At 38.8% G+C, this 23,791-nt stretch overlaps 1 protein-coding gene across 1 annotated transcript in view; it reads left to right on the top strand.

The window, feature by feature from the left end:
• The window catches only part of gnav1 (guanine nucleotide binding protein (G protein) alpha v1), a 35,337-nt gene that overhangs the window by 8,163 nt on the left and 3,383 nt on the right, over nt 1-23,791 (top strand). Inside the window, exons 3-8 of the mRNA XM_085277649.1 lie at nt 3,291-3,383; nt 3,881-4,041; nt 6,047-6,175; nt 19,213-19,342; nt 19,539-19,610; nt 22,759-22,846. Of these exons, the coding sequence (XP_085133775.1) occupies nt 3,291-3,383; nt 3,881-4,041; nt 6,047-6,175; nt 19,213-19,342; nt 19,539-19,610; nt 22,759-22,846 (673 nt within the window). The remainder of the gene's footprint in view (nt 1-3,290; nt 3,384-3,880; nt 4,042-6,046; nt 6,176-19,212; nt 19,343-19,538; nt 19,611-22,758; nt 22,847-23,791) is intronic.

The raw sequence follows: 23,791 nt of genomic DNA, 5'->3' as shown, positions 1-23,791 counted from the left end.
TAATAAGCATTAGTAACCTCGATATTTACCCGCACGTCCAGTTTTCAGTCTAAACTAAAGATAATCCGGCTCCTTTGTCATCTTTCCAATAGGGACACAAGGATGTTGTACCAATGGGACAACCAGTTCTTTTTCTTCCTTTTACAGATTTAACAAAGAATCTTGGTGAGTTTTTAAGATTTCTTGTGTAACCATGCCGTATTACACGTCACTGTAACTGCCTGGTCAAAACAACCCCTCGACTCCGGTTATGGAATATCGCAGATGAAGGCTGGTTGTCTTCTTGTTGTTTGCTTGTGTGCAGCTGTTATCTGTATCTGGATAGAAACAGAAGATGTGCTGTTGTTGTCATTTGAAGATTTTATCGCTTGAAGCTTTGCAAGCGCCCTTGTACCATACAGGCCGTAGAAAAAGGTCATGGTTTGGCTTAAAATACAACAGCTGCCACTTCTTTTAAAGCTCAGTTTTCTTGGTTGCCAGGGTTACACATCTCCACTGAAGGGTCTGAATAACATACGTCCTGCAGTTTAATGTCCGTAAACGTAAACAAATGGATTTCTTTTTTTTGTGAATATTTCAGATTTTGCTCTGACACAGGGTTGAATACACAGGCCACAGAAAAGTTGTTTGGCAATAACGGATAACTGAGGTTTCTCGTGTGACATCATGTGGAGTTGCTCAAGAGTTGTCTATCATATTGGAAGTGATGCAAGCGCTCGTTGCTACAGAAAAACATGTATTTCCTGACTGGTTGGCAGTGGTTTCTGGAGGCTGCTGGCTCCTGCTGGGTGAAATGGTTGCATCAAAGGTGATTGCTTTGGTTACTAGCAGATTGCCACAGCTGCCTGTAGTTTTTTATGTGCAAATACTTTGTAACTACTAGCCAAGCTTGGAAATGGAGAAGAGTTGTGCTCTTTGGAATATTTGAAATATTTTGGCTGCAGGGCAGAGGCACAACTTTCACTTTGAAGTCGAACTGTCTCCATTTCTCGTTTGCGTTCACGCTTTTCACAGTTTCACTAGAGCTCGGAAAGAAGCTGGACAGTGTTTGCAGACGAGTCTTTCACTTCCACTACAGCAATATGCCAGCGACCAAAGCAATCCCATAGTGGTTTTTACCAGCTGGCAGGGGGAATAGTGGTTGCTGTGACTGACCGGTCTCTAGGCTTGTGTGACTTGAGCCTACATTGTTATCACAGTTGTCACACCTCCAAAATAGGTAACCACTTAATATCACATAGTTAGTGGTCTCGTGTCTGTAAAACCTCAGTCTCTTAAAGTGCACATGTATCCATATAGAGGGCACATATAGACACTATTTGTACACTACTCTGCCCAGTGCAGGCGTGAATTTCCACTTCGAATGACCCCCATGAGCCAATGAATCTCGAAAGACTCATAAATATTAAAATTATAGTAATTATTGGAAATATAATCAAGTTTATATAAACTCTGTTAAACCTTTTGAGCTTTGGACAAACAACAGCATGCTGTCTATTGTGCCATACAGGTTTGAAATCAGAAGTGACTGCAGATGAAGTATATATTAACATATAAACATGTGATGTTGTTTTAATTGAAATTTCTTCTTCATAAACATTTCTTTTCTGAATAATATAAGCTGTGTATAATTCAAATCAGCTGCCACTCTCGGTCTTCTCCGACATCTCTGACATGCTGACATATCTGCAGCCAACAGCTGTTGATCAGCAGGGCGTTGGGAAACTGTTTCCTATATTACGTTTGTGCACAGCATGCACACAAAGGTCTGTGTATTAAAACACTGCTTCGCAGCACTGCCGCTGGTCGAAAAATACAACAGAAAGAAAAATGTAAATATGTGAAGTCGTTCATCTGTCTGAAACAAGTTTCCTTCTGATTGGCTTCCTCATAAAAAACAAGTTTTAACACAAGTGGATTGGGCTGTTGTGCTTAAAGCCAGAGTGTTGTCCCTGAGATGACCATACATAATAAGCACTCTCAGTGATATCATGCAGACTGAAGACTAGAAAAAAAAGATGTGAAACTTGAGTGTGTAGTGCAGTCTCACAGAGATTGTTTGCATACATGCTGATGTCATTATGTGGAGGTTTGAGCATCAACCGTTAGAACAGTTTCTGTAAAAGAAATAAGGACTAGCATGTTTTCCTCCATTTTCACTAAGTGACCTAACAAATCTGAGCAGCTCCAGGCGGATATCTTTTTTTTTTTTCCTATATTATTTGTTGCACATCTCAAATCTCGTCCCTTTACCGGAAGCATTCTGATTTTTAGTGAAGTTCACGGTCATAAAGCAGGAAAAACTGAACACATTATTTGGTTTTTAAGACTCAAAGTGACAAAGTTATTGTGATATTAAGTTGTATATCTCTGAGTGACTTTTATTGTGAGTCAGAGGGAGATGAAACACAAAGCAACTTATTTGTGATGCAAGTCAATGCAGGGCTGTTTGCTCAGCTCTTCTGGTGAGGTGAAGCCTTGTCACCTCTCTCACACACACACACACACACACACACACACACACACACACACACACACACACACACACACACACACACACACACACACACACAGAGGAGAGCAACCAGACTGTGGTAGAATTGTGATGGAATGTGAAGCTTATCTTTAGTTGGTAGCAGATAGACAGAGACAAAAACTCATACACACACACACACACACAACCTGAGTTAGTTCAAATCTCCAGGTGTGTAAGCATGAATACAGATTTTTGAAATTAGTTTAATTTGAGTTGTTCAGGTGTATTTAGGATCTTATGCATCACATTCTTTCTATGTTAGAGGACTGGACATGCTTTGGTGGGCTAGTAGTAGTAGATTTATTTATATAGCAGACAGCACAATCACTTAATCAAGAGGATACAACCAAAACAAGTTTATAACATTCAGTAGAATCAGAGGAGAATCATCTAAATGTCCAACAGATGGGGATCCCAGCCACACTCAGATACACTGACTGGACTCAACTAAGTTCCAAGTACCAAGTCAGGAAGGACATGAGTCAGGTCTCAGAGGTCCACAAACCTGAACTGGCAAAGTATACTATCAGGGGTTAACCACTCAGGGGCAGTGTTTGCCAGGGTTGTAACATGAGGAAAACTGGGTGGTTTTCCCTGGTGGGTAGCAGCTGCTTTTTGCAAATGAAGATGTGATCAGGAGCTCTGATTGGTGAAAGTCAGTTACAATACAAGATCAGAGAAGAAGCTTCAAACAGCTCGATAGTGCCTTTTATCCTGTGGTTGAACTTGACCTCTGCTCTGTGCTCTTTGGCAGCCGGCAGTGCTCGATAACCTCCTGACCTCCATGAAATTTGTCCTCCATGGCATGGGCACCCTCCGCATCAACCTGGCTAACAACAGAAACAAGGTACTCATGTTCGACTTCTCTCACCTTCAATTTTGGTCTTTTTATTTTCTGTCGTTGTCATCCTGCTCCTGCCCTCTTAGAGTTTTGTGCTTCTTGTGTCTCTGCACGTCACCTGGATCACCATTAGAGGGCAGCATCTTAGCACTATAGCTACACAGCTTTCATTGAAGGAGAGCATAAAGTTAGGCCACTGGTGGGTGGTTTGCTTGTGAGGTTTAATTTAATTTGAACTTTACTGTCAAAGTTATCAGAGTGCATGTGTTTTCCACCTACACAGCACATCCTGCTGGGCAATGATGACCAAAGTATTTCCTCTATTAGATGTCATCAGAATGTGTGTGTGAGCATCTCTTTGTGTATGTGTTTGTGTGATTAACAAGTCTGGATGTGGAGACAGACTCATAAACTTTTCTATCATTTAGGCTTCCTTCTATCTGACCAATCGCTCCTCCCTGATCATTAATCTGAATTTCTGTCTCCCTGTTGTCTTCTGGCAGGTTCACGCCCATTCCGTGCTGTCGTGTGGGCGTTGTTTTGACGAAGACCAGGTGCTCTTTCCTTTCCTGAGCCATGCTCTGTCCTGCCTGTGGGCCGACCAGGGAGTGAGGGCCGCGGCCGCCCGGGGATACGAGTACGAGCTCAATGACTCGGCGCTGTAGTGAGTACTCCTCGAGAACAGACTCACGCTGTGCTGAAGAGATGCAGGGGACTAATTAGCTGGACTTAGCAGCTGATGCTGAGCCATCTGCTTACTGTCACTGGGAGTTAATGTCTGGAGAAAGGAAGAAAGTAAACAGTGCAGGAAGATAGACCACAGTTTGGAATCACATATACTTCCACAACTGTTGTATATCTTAAAATAAAAGCCATTAAATACATACATAAACCAGATATTATTTTAGTTTTGGATGCGTGTATGAAGGAGGAAAGGCATTTTTAAAATTATCAGTATAGGGAAAAAATTGTGATTAGACACAAAAGTGATGACACCATAGTGAAAGCAAAGAATTGAGGCTGAAGCCTGAAACTAAGAAAGTAGAGTGTGTGAAACAGAAATAAGACAGAGCGCTGACCCACCAGGAGGCCGTCCGGTCTCATCCTCCGCCCCTGTGAGAGGCCTCGCTTTGGGGTTATCTACACCGACAGGACTCTTGGTTCCTACTGAGAACCACCATGCATCACCTTCTTGCAAACACACATGCACACACACACTGTGCTTCTATAGTACTTATGAGGACTCTTATTGACACAATGCATATATTACTCTTTGATCTTAATTTGTGTTTTCTTAAACACAAATTAAGATGTTTGTTGTCTGCTGTCATTTGTTGTGATTGGATTCACCAAGTTTGCTGTTGAAAACTGGATATGCAGAAACTTGAAAATGAGGACAAACTAAAGACGAACACAAAGAGTGTGCACTGACGATAAACATGATATTTAAAAATGAAAACACAGGTTGCTACAGTGGGCAGCTCGGCACCAGGTGCCCTTCCTGACGCAACCACAAATGGATTCAATTGCAATAATACCACACACAACACATCTTATAATTGAATTTGACTGATGCCATTACTGTTGTTATGATTACTATTGTTAAGTCAAACCATGTAAAAATACTGCTGGTCTGTCGATTCAATCAAAGCCCTTTCACTGATTTCCAATAAAAAGGCTTGTTAGACGTTTCAGGTGTTTCCAACTGTTAACTGTGATAAACTGGCAACAGTTGCAAATCTCTTGCCATCTGTTAACTGCTTGTACGGAGAGTCCAGCCAGAATGTCAGAAATTTAAAACAGAAATCCCTCCACAAATGGTGACGAAATTTCTGCAGGATGGCGAATTAACCGGAAAATAATATAGTTTCTCAGCAACTTCGCTTTTGCATTTGAATAAAACCAGAACGCAAACAGCTGGCGAGCAGCTGAGTCGAGTCATCGTCTGCAAAAAGATGCTTTGCAGATCACTTGCAGTGCAAAAATCTGCATTATATACAGTATTTTGAGGAATTGCAAACAGATTTTTATTTTTTTTTTTAAATTGCTGGCTTTGTAAAATAACGACTAAAGCTCAAAGTGGTCCTCACAACAACAGAAGTACCAAACAGGCTCTTGCATGTTGTTTGCCCTGTGTAACATTTTTTATTTTTTTATTTATTTTTTTTTTAGCAGCAGGATGTGTGTCACTGTCCAAGAAACGAATTCAGGATGACGGGTAGAGAATGTCACAGTCAGTTCACATAGGTGGAGATGCCATCGTGTGAATGTGTGTGTAAAAAGATCACATTTTACTGAAGGCACACACACACACACGATACAGTTGATTACACTAGCTGTGTAAATAGCTAATCTGTGTTTAGAAGCTGTGCCTCAGTGTGTTATTATGGTAAACCACAGTGTGAATATTCATCGTGATCAACCGCTGCGGCCCCTGGGGCTTCAGCCTTATCGCTGCACACCCAACACACGCACTCAGCCACACCAAACACACAATGTGTTAGCCTCCACTCCCGTAAGTGATACCTGATTTTTCTTTTGATCTCAAGTTTGTTTTCAAGTTATTAATTTCCCTGCCGCTCTCTTTCTTCTTCCCCTTGTTTCTCCTGGCTCTTTAACCTTTTTGCACCCTTCCCTCTGTCTTCTTCTCCTTCCTCCTCCTTTCCCAGTTTCTTTGAGAACATGAGCCGCATCATGTCTCCTGAGTACGTGCCCACAGAGACAGACGTCCTTCGAGTACGACTGAGGACGACAGGCGTGATAGAGACCCAGTTCAAAGTCAACCACCTTATTTTCAGGTAGTCACTTTTCTTTTTTTATTAAGGTGAAGGATGATTCTGCATACAAGAACCGAGTCACTCAGAGCTGCTGTTGTCAGGTCTGCTCTTGACTTCTGCAGGGAGCGCCTGTCGTACCGACTTACTTCACTTCTTTAGCTGCGACTGTCTTATCTCAGTCTACAGCCATATGATAGTCCTGAGATATAAGATGGAGATGGGCGGCTTCATTCAATACGTCAATACGACACCTATCAGTTGGCTTTATGCTCATCTACAAACACACACACACATACGCAGAAGCATCAGTGGCTCGGTCTTATCAGTGGAGCAGCAGAGGGCAGGTATCTGAGCTCAGGAGACTGCTGTCAGATGACCATATTCATCTCTGATCAATGGGCCGTTGTCACATAATACCACCTTCTTTATCATCTTCCTATGGCTGAACTCATTTCCTGAAGCCACTGACGGTCACGACAGAGCAATAGGTACTAATGAACTTGATTTTCTCTGCAGTGTGACTAATGCAGAATAAATGTCACTAAAGGAAAAAATAGTCATTTTTATTTCATATCGATGCAGTTTTATTAAATATTCAACGCCTTACTTAAACGGTGCTTCATTTGATTAGTGACACATTTTTTTAAATATTTATTATCAGATTTTTTGATAAATACTCTTTTACATTTGTCGTATGACTGTTACACGCTCTGCAGCCCCAACTGTCCTTCCAGTTGAAGTCCAAGAACCTTTGGTGTGTAAATAAATTGGGTAGCACCAGTTTTTGGTTGCACTCATCATGCTGTCATGGCTGTTTTTGTTTCTTAGATTATAAGTAGTGCTGTCCCCGTTAATCTCGTAAAAATGACGTTAACGCCATAACCGCATTAACGCAGCAAATCTCTATAAGCGACTTAATGCGGGTGTGGCTGGACGGCGCTAACGTGTTAACGAGCTAGCCGTGCTAACACGTTAGCACTGTGCAGCCCCATGAACACATTAACTCACTAACAGAGATTTGAGGCATTAATGCGGTTATGGTGTTAACGTCATTTTAACGAGATTAACGCTGACAGCACTAATTATAAGAAATTTAAAGTAAAACCAATATTTCCAAAAATTCTTGTGTCCGTCTGTGCTACATAAATGGGGGTTTGTCCGGGATCCTTTGGGCTAGATGGCTGTGCTGTCCTTATATTGAAGCATATCTTTTTTAGTATTTTTTTCTTTGCTGATTTAGGTCATCGTGCTTGTTGGTTATTCTGGGTGGGAATCTGCCACGTTCCTGGAACAGTACTGCAGATGGGCGTGGTTGGTTATGCTATTTTGAAAAGTGTTTGGTTATAGCCTTGTGTGAACATGGCTGTGTTCATCTACATTACTGTTTATTGGTGACTTTTGAATAATGATGCAGTTCTTTTGTAGTGTGACTTTTAGAGTTGCGGCCCACTTTTGTTGAATAACTTGTAAATGTGGTTAACTGAAAAAAAGTAACTTTGTGTTCCTTTGCCACACTGTGGGTGTGGGTGTGACTCTTTATTTGCAGATGGACACTTGCATTTATCTTGCTGAATTTTATGGCTGTGGAAACTTGTAGTCATATCAGACCACTTGTTTTGTGGGGACAAGTGATCACTTCTTGTTGGGATTATTTGTTACTGTTTTTGGTTGATGTTTTGTTGTAACTTAAATAAGACTTGTAGTCTGTAGCTGTTCTCCTGGTGAAACCTTTATGAGCAGAGGTGTTACATCAGGCTATAACCCAGACTGTCCTTATACAGGTAGCACAAGAGACTTTGGGTGTTGACTGGGTTTAATTGCTAATTATTTAAAGATGATGAGGTGTGGATAAAGGAATTCCCGAGGTTGGCTTGGAAGTGACGCCATTTTTTTGCTAATCCTTACTTCCCTAGCTGTTGTTTTCAGCTTAGATTTTTTTTTAAGTAATTTAAAGAAAAAACAGAGCAAAACTTTCTTGAGCAAATGCACCTGTGTTTGGGTATTTTAAGTTAAGCAGTAAAATGCTGAAAGTCTCGTACAGGTGGCAGACAAAACACAAATACTTTTGGAGGAAGTTTAGGTTTCAGTTCAAGTGAAAGCATCAAAGTACTTTATAATTCATCTGAAGTGCTGCCAGGAGTTTAAAGTTGAGTAAAAATGTGAGCTGAACTGTATGTGATTGATATGAACCGTCACTTTTAAGTGCTTTTACTGGCAAAACAAGTTGAATTGTTGGCTGAAATCTAAACACCTGAATCAGTAAACGTACAGCAGTACGTTTGGGAGTGAGAAGAGTTAGGGCCGATGGAATGAAATGCAGCATAGAATTAGAAAATTATATGTCAATTAAATCTGCCAGAGCATTCGCTGCGAGTTGTATTGATCGTCTTTGACAGTTTTCATTTCCTGCTGTTAAAATGAAATGTTCAGCTTTTTATGTTTTCTTTTTGAGAAGAGATAAAAATATAAAATGTTTATATGTAAAACACACACACACACACACACACACACACACACACACACATGCACATACAGTCTCTTACTCTGTCTGTGTTTGGGTGCGTTAATCTGGGACAGATCAGATGTTATTCAGTGATGGATGATAATGTATGACATTTGAAGGATTTTCAGGTTGTAGTTAAAGTACAGTCTAAAGTTACAGGTACATAAGAAACTGACTGACCTGCCTATAAGGTGTAATTATATTCACTGCAAATAAAAGATGGATGTAGTCACCTAGAATGTCATTCATTGGGTTGCAGACAGTGTTTTTTGAAGTGATTTCAGCCTTTTAGCCATCAAGATTTAGTGTTTTTGTTTTTGTTTTTTTTTAACCTCCTAAGACCCGCACTCTTCCACAGTATGCATTTTTAATTTCTCTTTGATATTTGGGCATATTGGGGCATATTGGGGCCCAATGAACAACAAATAATTACCAGATTTTTTTTTTTTAACCTTATTTTTGTTTTTAAGAAAAATAAGAGCCACATATGACGATATTCGTTTAAAAGTTTGATAGAACAGTAGCAGTATAATGTCCTCGTAAAGCAAAATTGAGTATTCTGGTCTAAATAACCCAAAATGTGATGTCCACATATGTGGACGCCAGGTCCTAGGAGGTTAAATAACATTTTTAATCAGAGAGGTGGAATGCAGGCCTGAAGAAAGCTCACCAGGTGGTCGGTCCCATGTCATGTTAATTTTGTCATCAGTCTAACATTTGTCCCTAAAGTGGCCCCGCCCTTAACCCTTGCATACCTTAAAATCTTAATATTACTGAAAGCCAGTCTGTTAAATAAGAATGCGTCCCCTGCATAAATGTAATTGAAAGAGAAAATTATTTGCAAAGACCAAAAAAGATATTTTTATGTCAGGCCGTAAACAAGTTTACTTCTGTGTTTTACTTCTGAATTAAACAGCCTCTAGTGGTTGCTCCAGGAACTGCAGTTTTTATACCTATGTAGTGACTTTATTTTTCACTCTACTGGAGATTTCAAGTTGGGTGACATAGGTCAGCAGTCTGCAGCCCCCAGGCCATGTAAGTCTTTTGGTAACAGGCCACGAGAGTTGAGGCTTGGGGCGTGAAATTAATGGTTTTCAGGGTTTTTTATCGTTAACTCGGTTGACTCTGGGTCTTTTCCTGTGTTGTAGTTGTGTCTTATTTTGAAAGAAATATTTACCTGTTACCATAGTGACCAGAGAGCATTAAGGGGCAGAGAGGAGGATGTTACTCTCAATGTTGTTGGCGCATTTCAGGAGGACGCTATTAATAAAGTTACACAGTTAATTCACATTTCTTATTATATTTACAAAATACCACAGGTTTTGTCGTATCATTTTATTTTGTTGTATTTATCCGCGACACCTTAAAGGCCAGTCCTTGAAAAAATTGACGGACATAAACCGGTCCGTGATGCAAAAAAGGTTGGTGACTGCTGTAGGTGTTTTTCCTGAAAATTAATCTGTCTTTAAATAATATCCCCAATAGCCGCTAATTTTACTTTACTTTTAGAGGTAATATCTAGTATGATTCTGGTCTGTATATTAAATCCTGCTGTTTGTGTAGCTAAAAATCATGTAAATCTCAAATCAGGCAATGAATGTTAAATTGATGTTGTGTCTGTTGTCATGTCCAGGCCGTTATGGAGATAGCAAAGCTAACACAGTTTTTTCTTATGTAAAATTTACCATCAAAGTCATTTTCTTGTAGAAATGAATGAAACATAATCCTGACTTGGTGGGAAAAAAATGTCAGTTGGGATGAAATGATTTACTCCAGAGCAGTAAGTTTTTATTGAACTTTAGCAACTGACCTCTACAGACCATAAAATTTAATAGTTGGTTTTGCGGTTCCATTTACCGGTGTGACTTTTATGGTACGGGCAACACAGTTCGCATTCTTTCTGTGTGTGTGGGTTTGTGTCTGTCATCATATTCCAGAAAATCAGATTATTTTCCACCTCTTTGTCAGTAATATCCACCAAAGGAGCGCTCCCTCCCCCTTTTTCCCACCACAATATCAACCTGTCCTTCATCTCAGTTCGACGTTACATCTCATATGGAATTATAATAATAAAACACATTACCCTCAGCGCTTCATACGATCTCTGTTTAGCATATAAACATTGTAGAGAAAGTCAGTTTGTCAGCACACAGCTGCCATCTGGGATATTGGCGTGACATTTAAATGCTTCTACTATGTCTCTGGATGCTGCAGACGTGACATGTTTGACTTGATTTGACAAAAGTAAGTTGTGGTTTGTTTTTTTTGTTTTTTGTTTTTTTTTTAACTCAGGAAACATTTCACTGCATTGAGATCCTTTGATCGTGCCCGAATCTTTTGTTCTGTGGTGATAAATGCTACCTTTCCCTCACAGTCTTATTAATTGCGTCATTTAGTTGCTCAGTTTCTGCTTTTTTAAAAAAAAAAAAAAAATCTGTCTGGGCCTTTTTTTTTTTTTTTTTTTTTTTGTGAAACACTAAGAAGCTGACGTCACCACCAAGTGACGGTGTCAGATCAGAGCTGGGGGAGCGGAGTCCCAGGTGGTGCTGCAGGAAGGAGCCCAGCATCTCACGCAGCCTCTTTCTAATCTGAATTCTGGAGAAGATAAATAATTGGCTTTAGTTAATTGACACTCTGCACCATTAGTGTGTGTGGATTTCCTTCTGTGACTTGAAAAGATTAAACCCAGAGGGTTGATGAAGAGCTTAGCATAAGTTAATGTAATTATTTCATACTTGGCCATAAAATGGGTATTACAGGGATTTGGAGAAGTAGATGGTAGGGGAGAAAGGGTGAGTTTTTGCTTTCAGACATAGGAAGTGTGCAGTTTTTTGTTTTTTGTTTTTTTTTTTTTTTTAACCTACTGTTAAACAAAGACTTTTGATTTCACATTTAAAATATTACTTCCCAGCATTTGTGTTAGTAACCTGCTGATATTTCAGAAAGTGTGGTGTTATTACAGAGGCGAGTTTTTGGTGTTGTTTTGTCGCCATTCGGGCCGCACTCAGAGCTAACACAATGCGAAACCGTCTCCCTCTCTTCAATGATTGTCTCGCTTGTTCGTTCATAAGGTTTCTCATCAGTGGCCACATCTGCGCCCTGTACTCCTTCCCTCTATTATTTAAGAATCACTTTAGGTCTCACTGTAAGTGCTATTAGGCCTGTGTCTGTTTTCATTCTGACTCATTTAGTGCATTTTATAAGGTACTAAATCATCAGATTTTAAGTCACAAATTAAAGTTTAAAAATGAAGCTTCTATGAGTTTACAAAAACAGTTTAAAGTATATGAGTAATATGAGGTAAAGCACAGACTTTTAGGTTTATTTGAGTGCTATTTCGATCCAGATTGGAGGAAAGATTTAGGAATTACAGGGTTTTTAGGCTATTACTTTATTATTTATTCATCTGTTGTGTAGAAAAAAAGATTCCTAGTATAAACATTTTCTGTGTGAACACAACATATAGTTGAATGACCTCTCACAGCAAGTGAAAGAGAACAACATGCATTGGCCTTAAAAAATAGAAAGATTAGATCAGACCAGGGACCTCTGTCTTCAGAGCCACATGTGCTTCTTTGTTCATCTTTACTGGCTATAAAAGTCCTGTTACTTTTGCAGAACCTCACATGGATGTACAAATGGCTCATCTTTATAGTTCACATAGATTGGAACAAGAATTTAAGTGTTCAAGAATTTAATGTGATTTCATTACCAACACTACTGGCTTGCAGGTATACTTGATCCACTGGTGGATTTTGTTTTCTTTAACAGGATGATTTATATATGGAATAGGTTGTATCAGGATGAGACATTTATTATCCTAAAGTTTAGACATTGTTTTATAGCAGCAGATATTAAAAAAATTAAGTTGCACACCACAAACATGTAATAAATACCATTTTTTTAAAAAGCCCACTTTAGACTCATATGCTTTGGAGCTCCAGGTAGTATTTTCTTTCAAGAATTACATAAAAATAGCTTTCGGTTGCTTTGGTTTTTTTTGACCCCTGGAATAGCAGACGAGAAGGGATGGATGGATAGAGAGATGGACCTCTGAACTACAACAATAACAGCTTTCCCTAAACTGACTTCTTTGGACAGGAATCTAAGACCGGATATACCAGCATGACTGCTCACGATCCGAAGCACCTGTAAGACATTTTCGATGCTCTCATTGGGACTGGGTTACTGGTTTATTGATTATGTGACAGAAGCAGCTGGATAAATCCTGGAGTTTATAAAGCACGAAGGTGAAAATGTGGATTTGGGGTTATTGTACTTAAATAAAACTAAATGGAAAACTAAAAATAGACATGAAAAAGCAAAACTAACGAACTGACCTTTGTGAAAAGGAGCTACAGTACAATAAAAAAATATTGAGGAAATATCTTTAGTTTTAGTATCTGTTTGGTTTGATGAGGCAATAATGGGACTCTGGATGTCTACAAGAGTGAGTGCTCCGTTTTTATTGTAATACCTATCATGCCTCTGATATACCTCCCAAACAAAGACTGACACTAATTAAGACTAAACTAAAACAATTTCAAACAATAAGAAGTAAAGTGAAATAAGAAAACTCACTCTGGAAACTAAACTGAACTAAAAGGAAAAAGTCAGAATGAAAGAAAATTAAAATTAATTGTAAAATACAACAGTATAATAACATTTGCTTGGAATGGTGTGCAATGAGGCACTTTACTTATTTGGGAAAAGTAATCTTTTAACGGCATTTAGATTAACATTTGCATCTATGGTGGTGGCATACAAATCCAACATTTTTAAAAACTGTAGAAAGTATATTCAACCCATTTAAAAGTGAAAAATCGAATCAACCATAAAGTATTGTCAAATAAAAATACCATAATTTCTTACAGGTTTAACAAAAAGCTTCAGTTTTTGGGACATACCAAAGAATTTAGTATTTTAAATGAATCAGCAGGCCAGCTGAACATGGGGAAATCTGAAATCAATCTACAGGTAGATCTCCAATCCAACGTGCATAGAGTATAAACTTTTCAAAAGAAAAAAAATTAAATATATTGATGTTTCCAAATTTGCTTTCCAAACAAAATCACTTTTTCTGAGAAACTTAAATGCATTTTATGAGAATTTTGTGAAACCACTGATAGCAGTGTTCTACAAATTAATAGACCAATAAGAGCTTATTTCTGGTTTAGTACATATTCTGTGTGTCTGCTGGTAAATAAAAAAAAAAGTGTCTTTTAATCTAGTTTTATAATCGAGGACGAACCCTTTCAGGAGTTTTATTCTCGTCTTATGTTCTCGTTCAAAATTAAATTCTTCAGGCACTAAATCAGAAGTATAAAATCCTCCAAATCTGTCATTAGATCTTTTTGTACAGCTGTGTTTAATTTCTGCTTCACATTATCTTTGTTACAGGAGATTTACTGAAAACCAAAAACATTGTGGGGAATCGTCCATGTAGAAGTAAACGTGTAGTAAAATATTAATACATTAACCAGTGTGTAACATCAAACTTTGTTTTCTATATTATAGAGGCTCTGAATAATGAACATGACCAAATGTTCATTTTTTAAATAATTCAATATCTTTTACTGATCTCACACTACAGTGGTGTGCCGGAAGTCTGTACGAAAATAAGTCTGCCTGCCTTCCTCCACCCACACTTCCCACAGCTGTAGTTGACCTTATTGACCCACTTTTGTTTAGTTATTTCAAATCACATTTGACGGTCTTGATTTCTGAAAAAGCTGCAGAGCGCTAGATGAGTTTCTTTAATTAGTTGAAATATGTAACAGGAGACACCTGAGGCACACAGGATTACACTTTATTAAGTTGAAAATGTTCCAAGTGTGAGCTTTTGGTGTTCTTGGATTCAAAACAAATAATTCAAAAGAACAGTTTACCGTTTTATGAAATTTGCACGCTAACATTGCTAAGACTTTAATGAGAGGATTGAGACCGTGTGTGTGCGTGTGGGGCCAAACAGCAACTAGCTTATGTTAGTATAAAGACAGAATAGTTAATCTACTATGTAGAACAACTTTTAAAACTATATATTGTTTTAGAATTTTTATTAGTGTACAGATGTAATGAATAACAGTCAACCCCCTTTTATTACACCTGCTTTAATTTCCATTAATACAAATATCTGCTCGGCTCATTTAAGCATGTAGATGCAGCCAAAGTTCAAACTGAGCATCAGAATCTGGAAGAAAGGTGATTTAAGTGACTTTAAATGTGGCATGGTGGTTGGTGCCACACAGACTGGTGGGGTATTTCAGAAACTGCTGATCTGCTGGGATTTTCCCAAACAATCATCTCTATGGTTTACAGAGACAGTGGGGAAAAAATATCCAGTGATTTTCTCTTGGAGAAAAATCACATGTCAAAGTTTACCCATGTCTAAGGTGAGTGGGTAAACTGCCACAACCTGAAAGGAGAGTAACAGTAGCCACTTGTTAAAACCAAGCAATGCAGAAAAGCCAAAGTTCAAACAGTATGTCACCCTTTGAAGCAGGTGGGCTACAGCAGTAGCAGACCACACCTAACATGATAACACTTGTGAACAGCCCAGGCAAGAGGTGATGGTCTAACGGTGTCTTGTACATTTTCTTGGCGCATTTTGGGTCCTTTAGTACCAACTGAGCATCATTTTAACACTACAGCCCACCTGAATATTTTTTCTTACGTTTATAACCACAGTGCAACCGGATGCCAGTCTAATAGAGCATGTTTGGGGTAGAAGAAGAGATTCAGATCATGGATATGAAACAAATGCCATGAAGCACTGAGGCAGTTCAGAAGGAGAAGCCATCTTTTACATGTAAAACATGCAACTTGTATTACATACCTCAAAAACATATAATAAACTAACAGCACTGCACTTCTGTTGAATCCTTATTCAGACACTTTTGATTGTGTGTGTGTGTGTGTGTGTGTGTGTGTGTGTGTGTGTGTGTGTGTGTGTGTGTGTGTGTGTGTGTGTGTGTGTGTGTGTGTGTGTGTGTGTGTGCGCGCGCGCGCAGTCTCGCAATTTTACGCCCAGACACAGCCTAGTTAGCATACAGAGGTCCTGTTTGAACTTTGACCTCTCTGTGTAATAAGGTTCTGAGTCTTTTCCTGGATCATTAACATCAACTGCTCTGGTAATTACAATTACAACACTGCAGATGAGGGTGAACATCAAGGGGCAGAAGCAGGGGAGGGGTGAGAGGAGGGAAGGATGACATAAACAGAGATGTCTTATAGAAAGAAATGTGTTTCTTTATGCAGGCGAGGTCGGCGTTTGGATGCTGGGAGTTTCATCACTTTTCATTTTGAGAATATTACAAACGCAGTAGAGCCACGCAAGGAGCTTTCCATCAAACTAAATGCTACAGCATACACCGATGAGCCACGGCATTAAAAAATAATGGCAGCTGTCCTGATATTCACGTGGATGTACCACACACCTAAACACTGTTGCTGCCACTGCAACAGCCAAACAATGTACCTCATGGTACCCAAAGGTTTCGCTGCCAGTGTACTGGTTTTTATCAGCACAGGTGTCTGTGTCCTGATGGGTCAGAGCTGTTTTTACTGGCGCAAGGAGGACACACACAGTGTTAAGCAGATGGGTTTTAATGCTGTGGCTGACAGATGAATATTTCCCTGGTCCATTTAACTCAAATTGCACCCTCCAGCTTTTTATTGAGCACTGGTGCTGAAGGTGGTATGTCACGTAAAATTGATAAAACTTACTGAGAACCACTGATCTACTGAGAGGCTCTAATAGGCACATTTCAATGTGCAAACTTTTAGAGACCACCTGCCATAAAAAAACAAGAAAACAAACATGCAGAAATAGAAATGCATCAAAAACACATTTTATTTAGTATTTAGTTAGCAAGTAAATAACTGTAAGTTACATTCTTAATATAAGATGGATTATGGGCTTTATTTTATCATTTTTTTTATAAACAGTAAGTTCATGGATGACAACTATAATTGTATTTTAGCACTGTAAATATCATTTTAAGTAAAGCGCTTACAGATCTCGGTGGAGTAACTGTTACAGCAACATAATAAATGATAGAGGCTCTCAGTGACATCATCCAGAGCCCTGACTAGAGGAAAAAAATAATTTTGAGCAGTTTGAAGCCTGAGCGTTTTACTCAGAATATGTCAGTGATGTTGTTTTGGTTAAGCTGGGCTTTTGTGTATCTTGACAGATTTATTAGCTTATGGAAATGGCATTTAATTTTCCAGACAGATGAAGGGATTTTTCACCGCCTTTCCAAATATCTGAGTTTTATTTTGGATGCTTGCATTATTTTAGATTTTTCCAAAGTTATTAGCCCTGCTGAGGCTATAGTGTATTCTTTTTCCTGGATAACAGCCGACAGTCATTTGTTGTAGGTCTAACACACATCTCCTGAATAATCCCAGCACATTCTTCTTTGTCAGATCCCTCAAGCTCCTCTACATTTTATGGTCTTCTGGCATGGATCTTGGTCCTCAGTTCAGCCAACAGATTTTAAATGAGATTTCATTGCACAGTCCATTCCTGTGCAGGGTTCCAGTGATTGTCTTCTTTGAGACTACAATTCCTGTCTTGGTTAAATTATTCACTAGTATCTCTGCAGTTGTTCTGCGGTCTAGGCACACGTCTCACTCATTTCTTAATCTTTTGCTTCCTACCTCTGCCAGGCTTGTTCTATACTGTGTGGCTCTCTTGAAGTACTTGATGATACCTCTTGGTCTGGTTATTGACCCTTGGAAACGCTGTGATAACTCTGCTTTGTGAGCATCAACAATGTTTTTTCTCAAACTTTGGAAAAAAGTGAAAGTTCAAACCCTTGCTGAGGTTTTTGCGCTGTGTGTAAATTGGAAGATTACGCTCAGTTTTAACTTGATTTCACAAGCTTTAAGCACTAAAAGTGAAACGCATCATCACGCAGCAGTGGTTTGTGCTAGGGCTAATTAAAAATGTCAGGTTTTTTTTAGGGGGTTAAAAATCTGTTAAGTGCAAATAGAATATATTTTTGTTTCCTGAAGAAAACTAGCATGTTTAGAAATGCTATGCTGAAAATCCTTTGCTCTCTTTTTAGGGGCGCTAGCAATTTTGTCCTCATCCGTAATTTGGTTTATACTTCTGTTCAAGAACAAGTACCTGCCAAATCATGACTACCATAAACCTCTGCTGTGTTTTAATTTTAGCGCTAATGAGCAAATATTACATTTAACTGGCAAACCATCAACATGCTAGTAGTAGTAATTAGCTAAAAACGTCACTCTGCTGGAACGCAATCCACTGGATGCTAACTACATTCAATATAATTCGGAAACTAACAGTTAAACTCAGTATGTGTGCACATCAGAAATCCTACGTTATTACATTTATTTGTAATACAGGTGTCATTATGCACGTGGCTTATTAGTAGGTTTGTATAATGAACTTTAGCTTCAATGACAGCTCCTGTGTCTGGAAACAATTCCACTGAAAATTTCCAGCATAAATCTCATCTTTATGTTGCAGTCTTTCCTGTTTGTTTCCCGTGTGTGTCTGTGTCTCCACATGTTCATTTCCCCTCTTAATAAAGAGCTGCACTAACTCAACAGATGCTCAAAGGAAGGTGGCACATCTGGCTTTGAAAAATGGGTGAAGTGGCAGAAACTGATCTGTGGTGCTCTCTGTGTTCCTCGGCTCTTATTCCTGTTGTGTTTTTCTTTCTATCATCTTTCTGGAGAACATTGACCTTTACGCGTTTTGTGTGCCACGGTGTGATTGTCTCTGGAAAAACTGAAAAAGTAAGGGGGGGTCTGCAGAGACGTGCGGCACGAGGCTCCTTGTTTGTGTGTGTGTAAGTGTAAATAGCATTTTTCAAAAACATGACCTTATCCAAAACCAATACAATCTGTCATTGATGAGAGGCATCCTGAGGCACTTCAGCAGGCTTCATCATCCATATGGGAGGTCATGAACACGCTGACGGCACAATCTCAGATCATACACTTAATCGCAAACACAGACATGTGGTCTATAAATACTTGAATGAAAATGAGCAGGATTTCTATCGTTTTGGTAAAATGACAGACAAGAGATCTGGATTATAAATTTATGCTAACTATAATAATAATATGTTGCTTACAGTAAAGGTAATACAATGTTTGGGTGAATAATCACTGTTTGTAATGTGTGTTTAGCCCCTTGAGCACTCCTGATTAAGTGTGTTGATCTGCCGAATCAGAAGCACACACCTATAGTTTGTCATTATCTTCTATGTCATGATAGATTTTGTGAAAAATGTGTTCTACTGAAACAAAGACTTTTCAATGCAGATATTATGGCATGTTGTGAGACATCACAGGGTTAAGGTATGAATATTCTAAATTCCTTTTATTTTTCTCAAAAACAGTGAGGTGAAGGTGGTTCCTCATTACTGATAGTGACTTTCTGGGATCTCACAGAATGACGTGTGTTTATTATATTCATCAGCAAGTAACTACCAACCCAGTAGCGCTCCGGACTGCTGTGCATCTCTCTTTAGATGTTTAAACTGTCTCGTTCCCTCCTTTCGTCTGTGTGTAGGATGTACGATGTTGGAGGTCAAAGAACAGAGCGGAGGAAGTGGATTGGCTGTTTCGAGGACGTCAGGGCGGTGCTATTCGTGGTATCGCTCAGCGGATACGACATGACCCTGGTGGAAGAGCCTTCTGTGGTACAGCATGCACAGAATCACTCATTCACAAATGTTTGTTTTGTTAAGTGACCGAACGTAGAAGTCTTTTTTTAATTTATTCATTTATTGATTTATTTTTTAGGTCAGACTACTATTAAAGACAGAGTTTAAAGTGAAAGTGTGTCTGCTGTTCTCTCTGCAGCTGTTTGATGGTTGTAATATCTTCTCTCTGCAGAATCGTCTTCAAGAGAGCATGAAGCTCTTCTCCTCCATCTGCAATAATATCTTCTTCCGCAGCACATCCATGGTGAGAAACTCATCTTTGACCTCAGGAGGGTAGATGTGAGTCCACAGAGCGTCATCATAGGAAGGAGACGTGTTTTATTCATAGACTGGCTTTATAATTGTTCACTTTTTTAAATCAGAAATATGTTGTGAAACTGCATAAGTGATGATTCTGTGCTTAAGTGGGCTAGTTTTATTCATTATCATCTTATCAGACTGGTAATTTGTACAAAACAAATTCAGTTCTCTCAACGAGGACTGACAGTAGCTCCCAACAGTTTTTGGCTTAAGGGGAAAAGTTGAAGGGATCACAAAAAATGATCGGATCCATCAGGAAAACGTAATGGCAATATCTGCTGAGATATTTCAGATATTTCGCTATTGGTGTTACATTTCAGTCTCATTTTATCAGGCAGCTGTGGCTCAGGTGCTAGAGAGCGTAAGCTACTATCCACATAAAGTAAGATGAAATACTTTATTTAGCCTAGAAGCTGGCAAATTACATGAAAAACAACTTTCCTCAATGAAACTGATATATTAACACAAGATAAAATGGATCAAAGAGGGAAAGAAATACACAAAAGAAGGGGCTCAGATGATTTTTTTTCTTTTTAAAGTGAAGTGCTCAATAGATCAAAATTTAATTGTAATACAATAAAGAGTTTAATAAGTAAAATCTGATGAATGAATGCAGATGTGATACTGTGATTCCCGTGGGAGTGGAAGCAGTGCTGAGCAAGTGGCTAGGAAGCTGTCTCATGTTACAGAAAAGGTTTCAACTAAGTCAAATCTTCAGCTGAATATTGATGAAGTTGATAACAACACACTTTGTAACAAAATACCAGCAGAGACCATTTCCAAACTTTTTTTTTTTTCATCATCATAAAATAGAAAACGTTGAAGTCAAATATTTATTATTTTATCTCCTTCACTTGGCTTTTCAAAACACAAAAGAAGACGTGCAAGTTATGAAAATATAACAAAGCTACTTTTCTGCAAGTTTGAAAGGAATTTGAAGGAAACAGCTGCTCGTGTTGCAACATTATAACCAATCCTTTAAAAATCAAGTCCTACATAGCAAACTGTTGCAGTTTCGTCTTTATAACACTCGTAGTCAATATAACATTTCAAGTTCTGGGAATTTACCTCTATATTCAGGTATGCATCTCATTTTAAAGACTGTTTTTTGTCCTAAAACATTTAAGGACAGAGCTCAGAGCAGCTCGAGGGGAGTCTAAAGCTCCTTCGAGAAGTTGTGCTTTCTCTCAATGCGCCACAAAAGAAAGTAGTAAACGTCCTGTGAACATGAATCTCTTAATAGTTGTTTAATGTTTAAGTTCCTTTTAAAGATTAATGCTATATAAGTTTGATGGTTCTTGATGGTTGTTATTTTTATCAGACTTGGGTTTGTTTTGTGATTCTATATCAGCTGCAGTGTTTCAGTTTGTTAGGCCGAGAATCTCAGTTACATTTTTATAGGTCTTGTTTGTTTTTTGTGCATTTTATTCCTGTTTGACTTGCTCGGGGACTGCAGATGGAAATTAGCTAGTGGCTAAATCTGATAAAATGCATCTCTTCTCTTGGGAGAGTGATGTTCTTGTACAAAGTCCCTGACAAATAAATACAAACAGAAAAAGATGTCCTTGAGTGTCTAATGTAATATACTCCTTCCTATCTTGTTAACCCTCCTGTAACACCATGTTGCTCCAAGACTTATGTTGGAAACCACTTTATTATATTTTTACAAGGTTACAGCGTAAAGCGATGGAAAGGAAAATGTTAAACATGTCTTTCTGTGAGACGGGAGAGAGACTTTGCCTTTGTTTTAAAGTCAAAAAACAAAAAGGACCCGTCCAGAAAAGGTGGGAACCTCGGTTCAGTTTGACAGCTCGGCTCAGGCGGGCGGAGCTCGCCGATGAATCGAGGAGAAATTAGTTAAATCTTTGTCGCTCTCCGATTGTTCCCTATGACACCACGAGACGAGCATAAAGCTAATGTGTCTGGTAAATGTTGTTTCCACACATGGATCGCTGTCTCTGCCTTTTGTCTCTCAGCGCGCTGTCACTTGCAATTAAACGGCGAGTTGTAATTAGGATGATCTTTGGCTCTCTGTTTTTCCATTCCCATTTCTGGTTGACGATCACAGTAAAACAACCGTGTAATGAACTTGTTTAGTTTATTCCACCTAACTTGAGTTTGCGGTCCACTTAGAATACAGTGATGCAAAGGCTGCGACCTCTTTTTAACACTTTTGATTAACCTTTGGAAAAAGGAAACTCCAATCTCTGAGAAAACAAAGGCCTTTTTTGCTTTATTTAACTTAAAGTTTTAAGTTGTGTGTGTATTATAGAAAATCTCTTCATGTGATTGTTTCTGTATTGCACCAAATCCTCTCCTAGTAGGTTATTCATTTTTACGCTATAAAAAAAACGTATTTAAGGCTTCATTAGAGCCAAATAGGCAATTAAGTATCTTTGTGTGACGTGTTTATGTGCAGGGTTGTGTGTGTGGACCTGCATGTTAACATGGCCAACAGGCTCATTAAACAAAAGTGTTTAATGATACCCTTTTTTTTTTATATGTGGGAGGGAAATTTGTAACCTCCACCTCAATTAACTTTTCACTTTGGCTGGTCAGTGATAATTGCACACCTAGGTGTCGCTCAATTTCTTGTTCATTGAAAATGTGCACAACCTTTCCCCTCTGTTGTTATTATTGGAAAAAACTAGTCCTTGTTTTTTTTTTTTTTGTGATCAGACAGGCCAGAAAGGGAAAACCTGGTCTGAGTTTTAATTGGTACACTACAAAGCCAAAAGTAGCGGTGTAGTTTAGTTGTAGTCAGGTTGAGGAAGTAAACAAAGAGACAGATTTACGAAAGGAGTCGCTGAGGTTGTGGAACTCGACTGCAGGAAAGTGCGCGACAGATTACTGAACACTGATGTGAGCGAAGCCATTGATCCACCATCAACACACGATGTTTGTGTCAACACAGCTATTGATTTTTGCATTTAATGTGAATATTTGTGATTTATTCGAGTGGATTTCATGTTTTTCCACAGTTACTGCAGAGTTTTAGTTGCAAACGTGATCTTTCACAGTTGTTCTTTCACACTGATTTTCCTCTTGTTATGAACTCCTTCTCTCAGCTCATTGTTTTTCTCTCTTTGCAGATTTTATTCATGAACAAGATAGACCTTTTTCAAGACAAGATCTTGCACTCTGGGCGACATCTGCGGTTGTATTTACCGCAATTTAAAGGTAGGATTGATATTCATTAGGAATGTTATTACCACGGTCAGCATAATAGCATGCAAAAGTCCATGGCTGTGTCCAGAATCACTCAGTAGACAGTAAGTTCACCATCTTGCAGTGCTGTCTGAAAGCACAGTGCATTTAGAGCTGCATAGAAAGTACTGCACAATTTACGGTAACTACCCAAACATTGAATACCATCATGAAAAACAGCAGATGCATCACAGCCTGAATTTGTCTTTAGATGCTCGCTATCATATGTGTTTATAATAAAAAATTAATGTTGGTATTTATCTGTTTGGCCAACACTGAGCTGCCAGGTTTTAGTGTTTAAAAATCATCAATACTATGTCAAAACTTTTTAAATTATCAAGAGTTAAATGAAGCTTACACGTTTTACAAATATAGATATTTGCTGTCATAAAAGCATAAATTTAGTCCAGCGTCACCTAGGGGATTTAAACGCGTACAATGAATGATGAGCTCTTAGCCTGCTGCAAACTGTGATATTTTGGGGGGATTTCTGCATCTGCTCAACATTTCACTTCTTGTGTCTCAGTGGGCTCAACAGGGGCCGTGTCCCCTCTGCTCGCATGCAAATGTCAATAAAAATGCTAAAACACTTGGGATTGGGGTCAGCCTGCAGAGCAAGAGTCTATTTCACACTGACCTCAGATGTGATGAGTAATACAGCAGCTCCCGGCATTTTTATGTGTGTAGGCTGTGTTTTTGTTTGCTTGGAGCTGACAGAAGTTGGATGGCTGGACTGTTGATTCATTATTTTCTAGTTTAGCTTCTCTGCTTGGTTAGTATCAGTCGTGGAAATGGACTAAGTGCATTTATTCAAGTGCTGTTATTAAGTCCAATTTTGAAGCAAGCTGCAGTGCACAGACACACAAATCTGCTAATTAGTGCTTAGTAACAGACTAATGAAACACTAGAATTTCACTT

This window comes from Mchenga conophoros, linkage group LG6 (genome assembly GCF_057382185.1).
Source record: "Mchenga conophoros isolate Kocher_MC1m ecotype Shallow Benthic linkage group LG6, M_conophoros_male_GT1.1, whole genome shotgun sequence".
Taxonomy (NCBI): domain Eukaryota; kingdom Metazoa; phylum Chordata; class Actinopteri; order Cichliformes; family Cichlidae; genus Mchenga; species Mchenga conophoros.
Note: the sequence above shows the minus strand (reverse complement) of the source record. Positions and strands in the feature narration are given on the sequence as shown.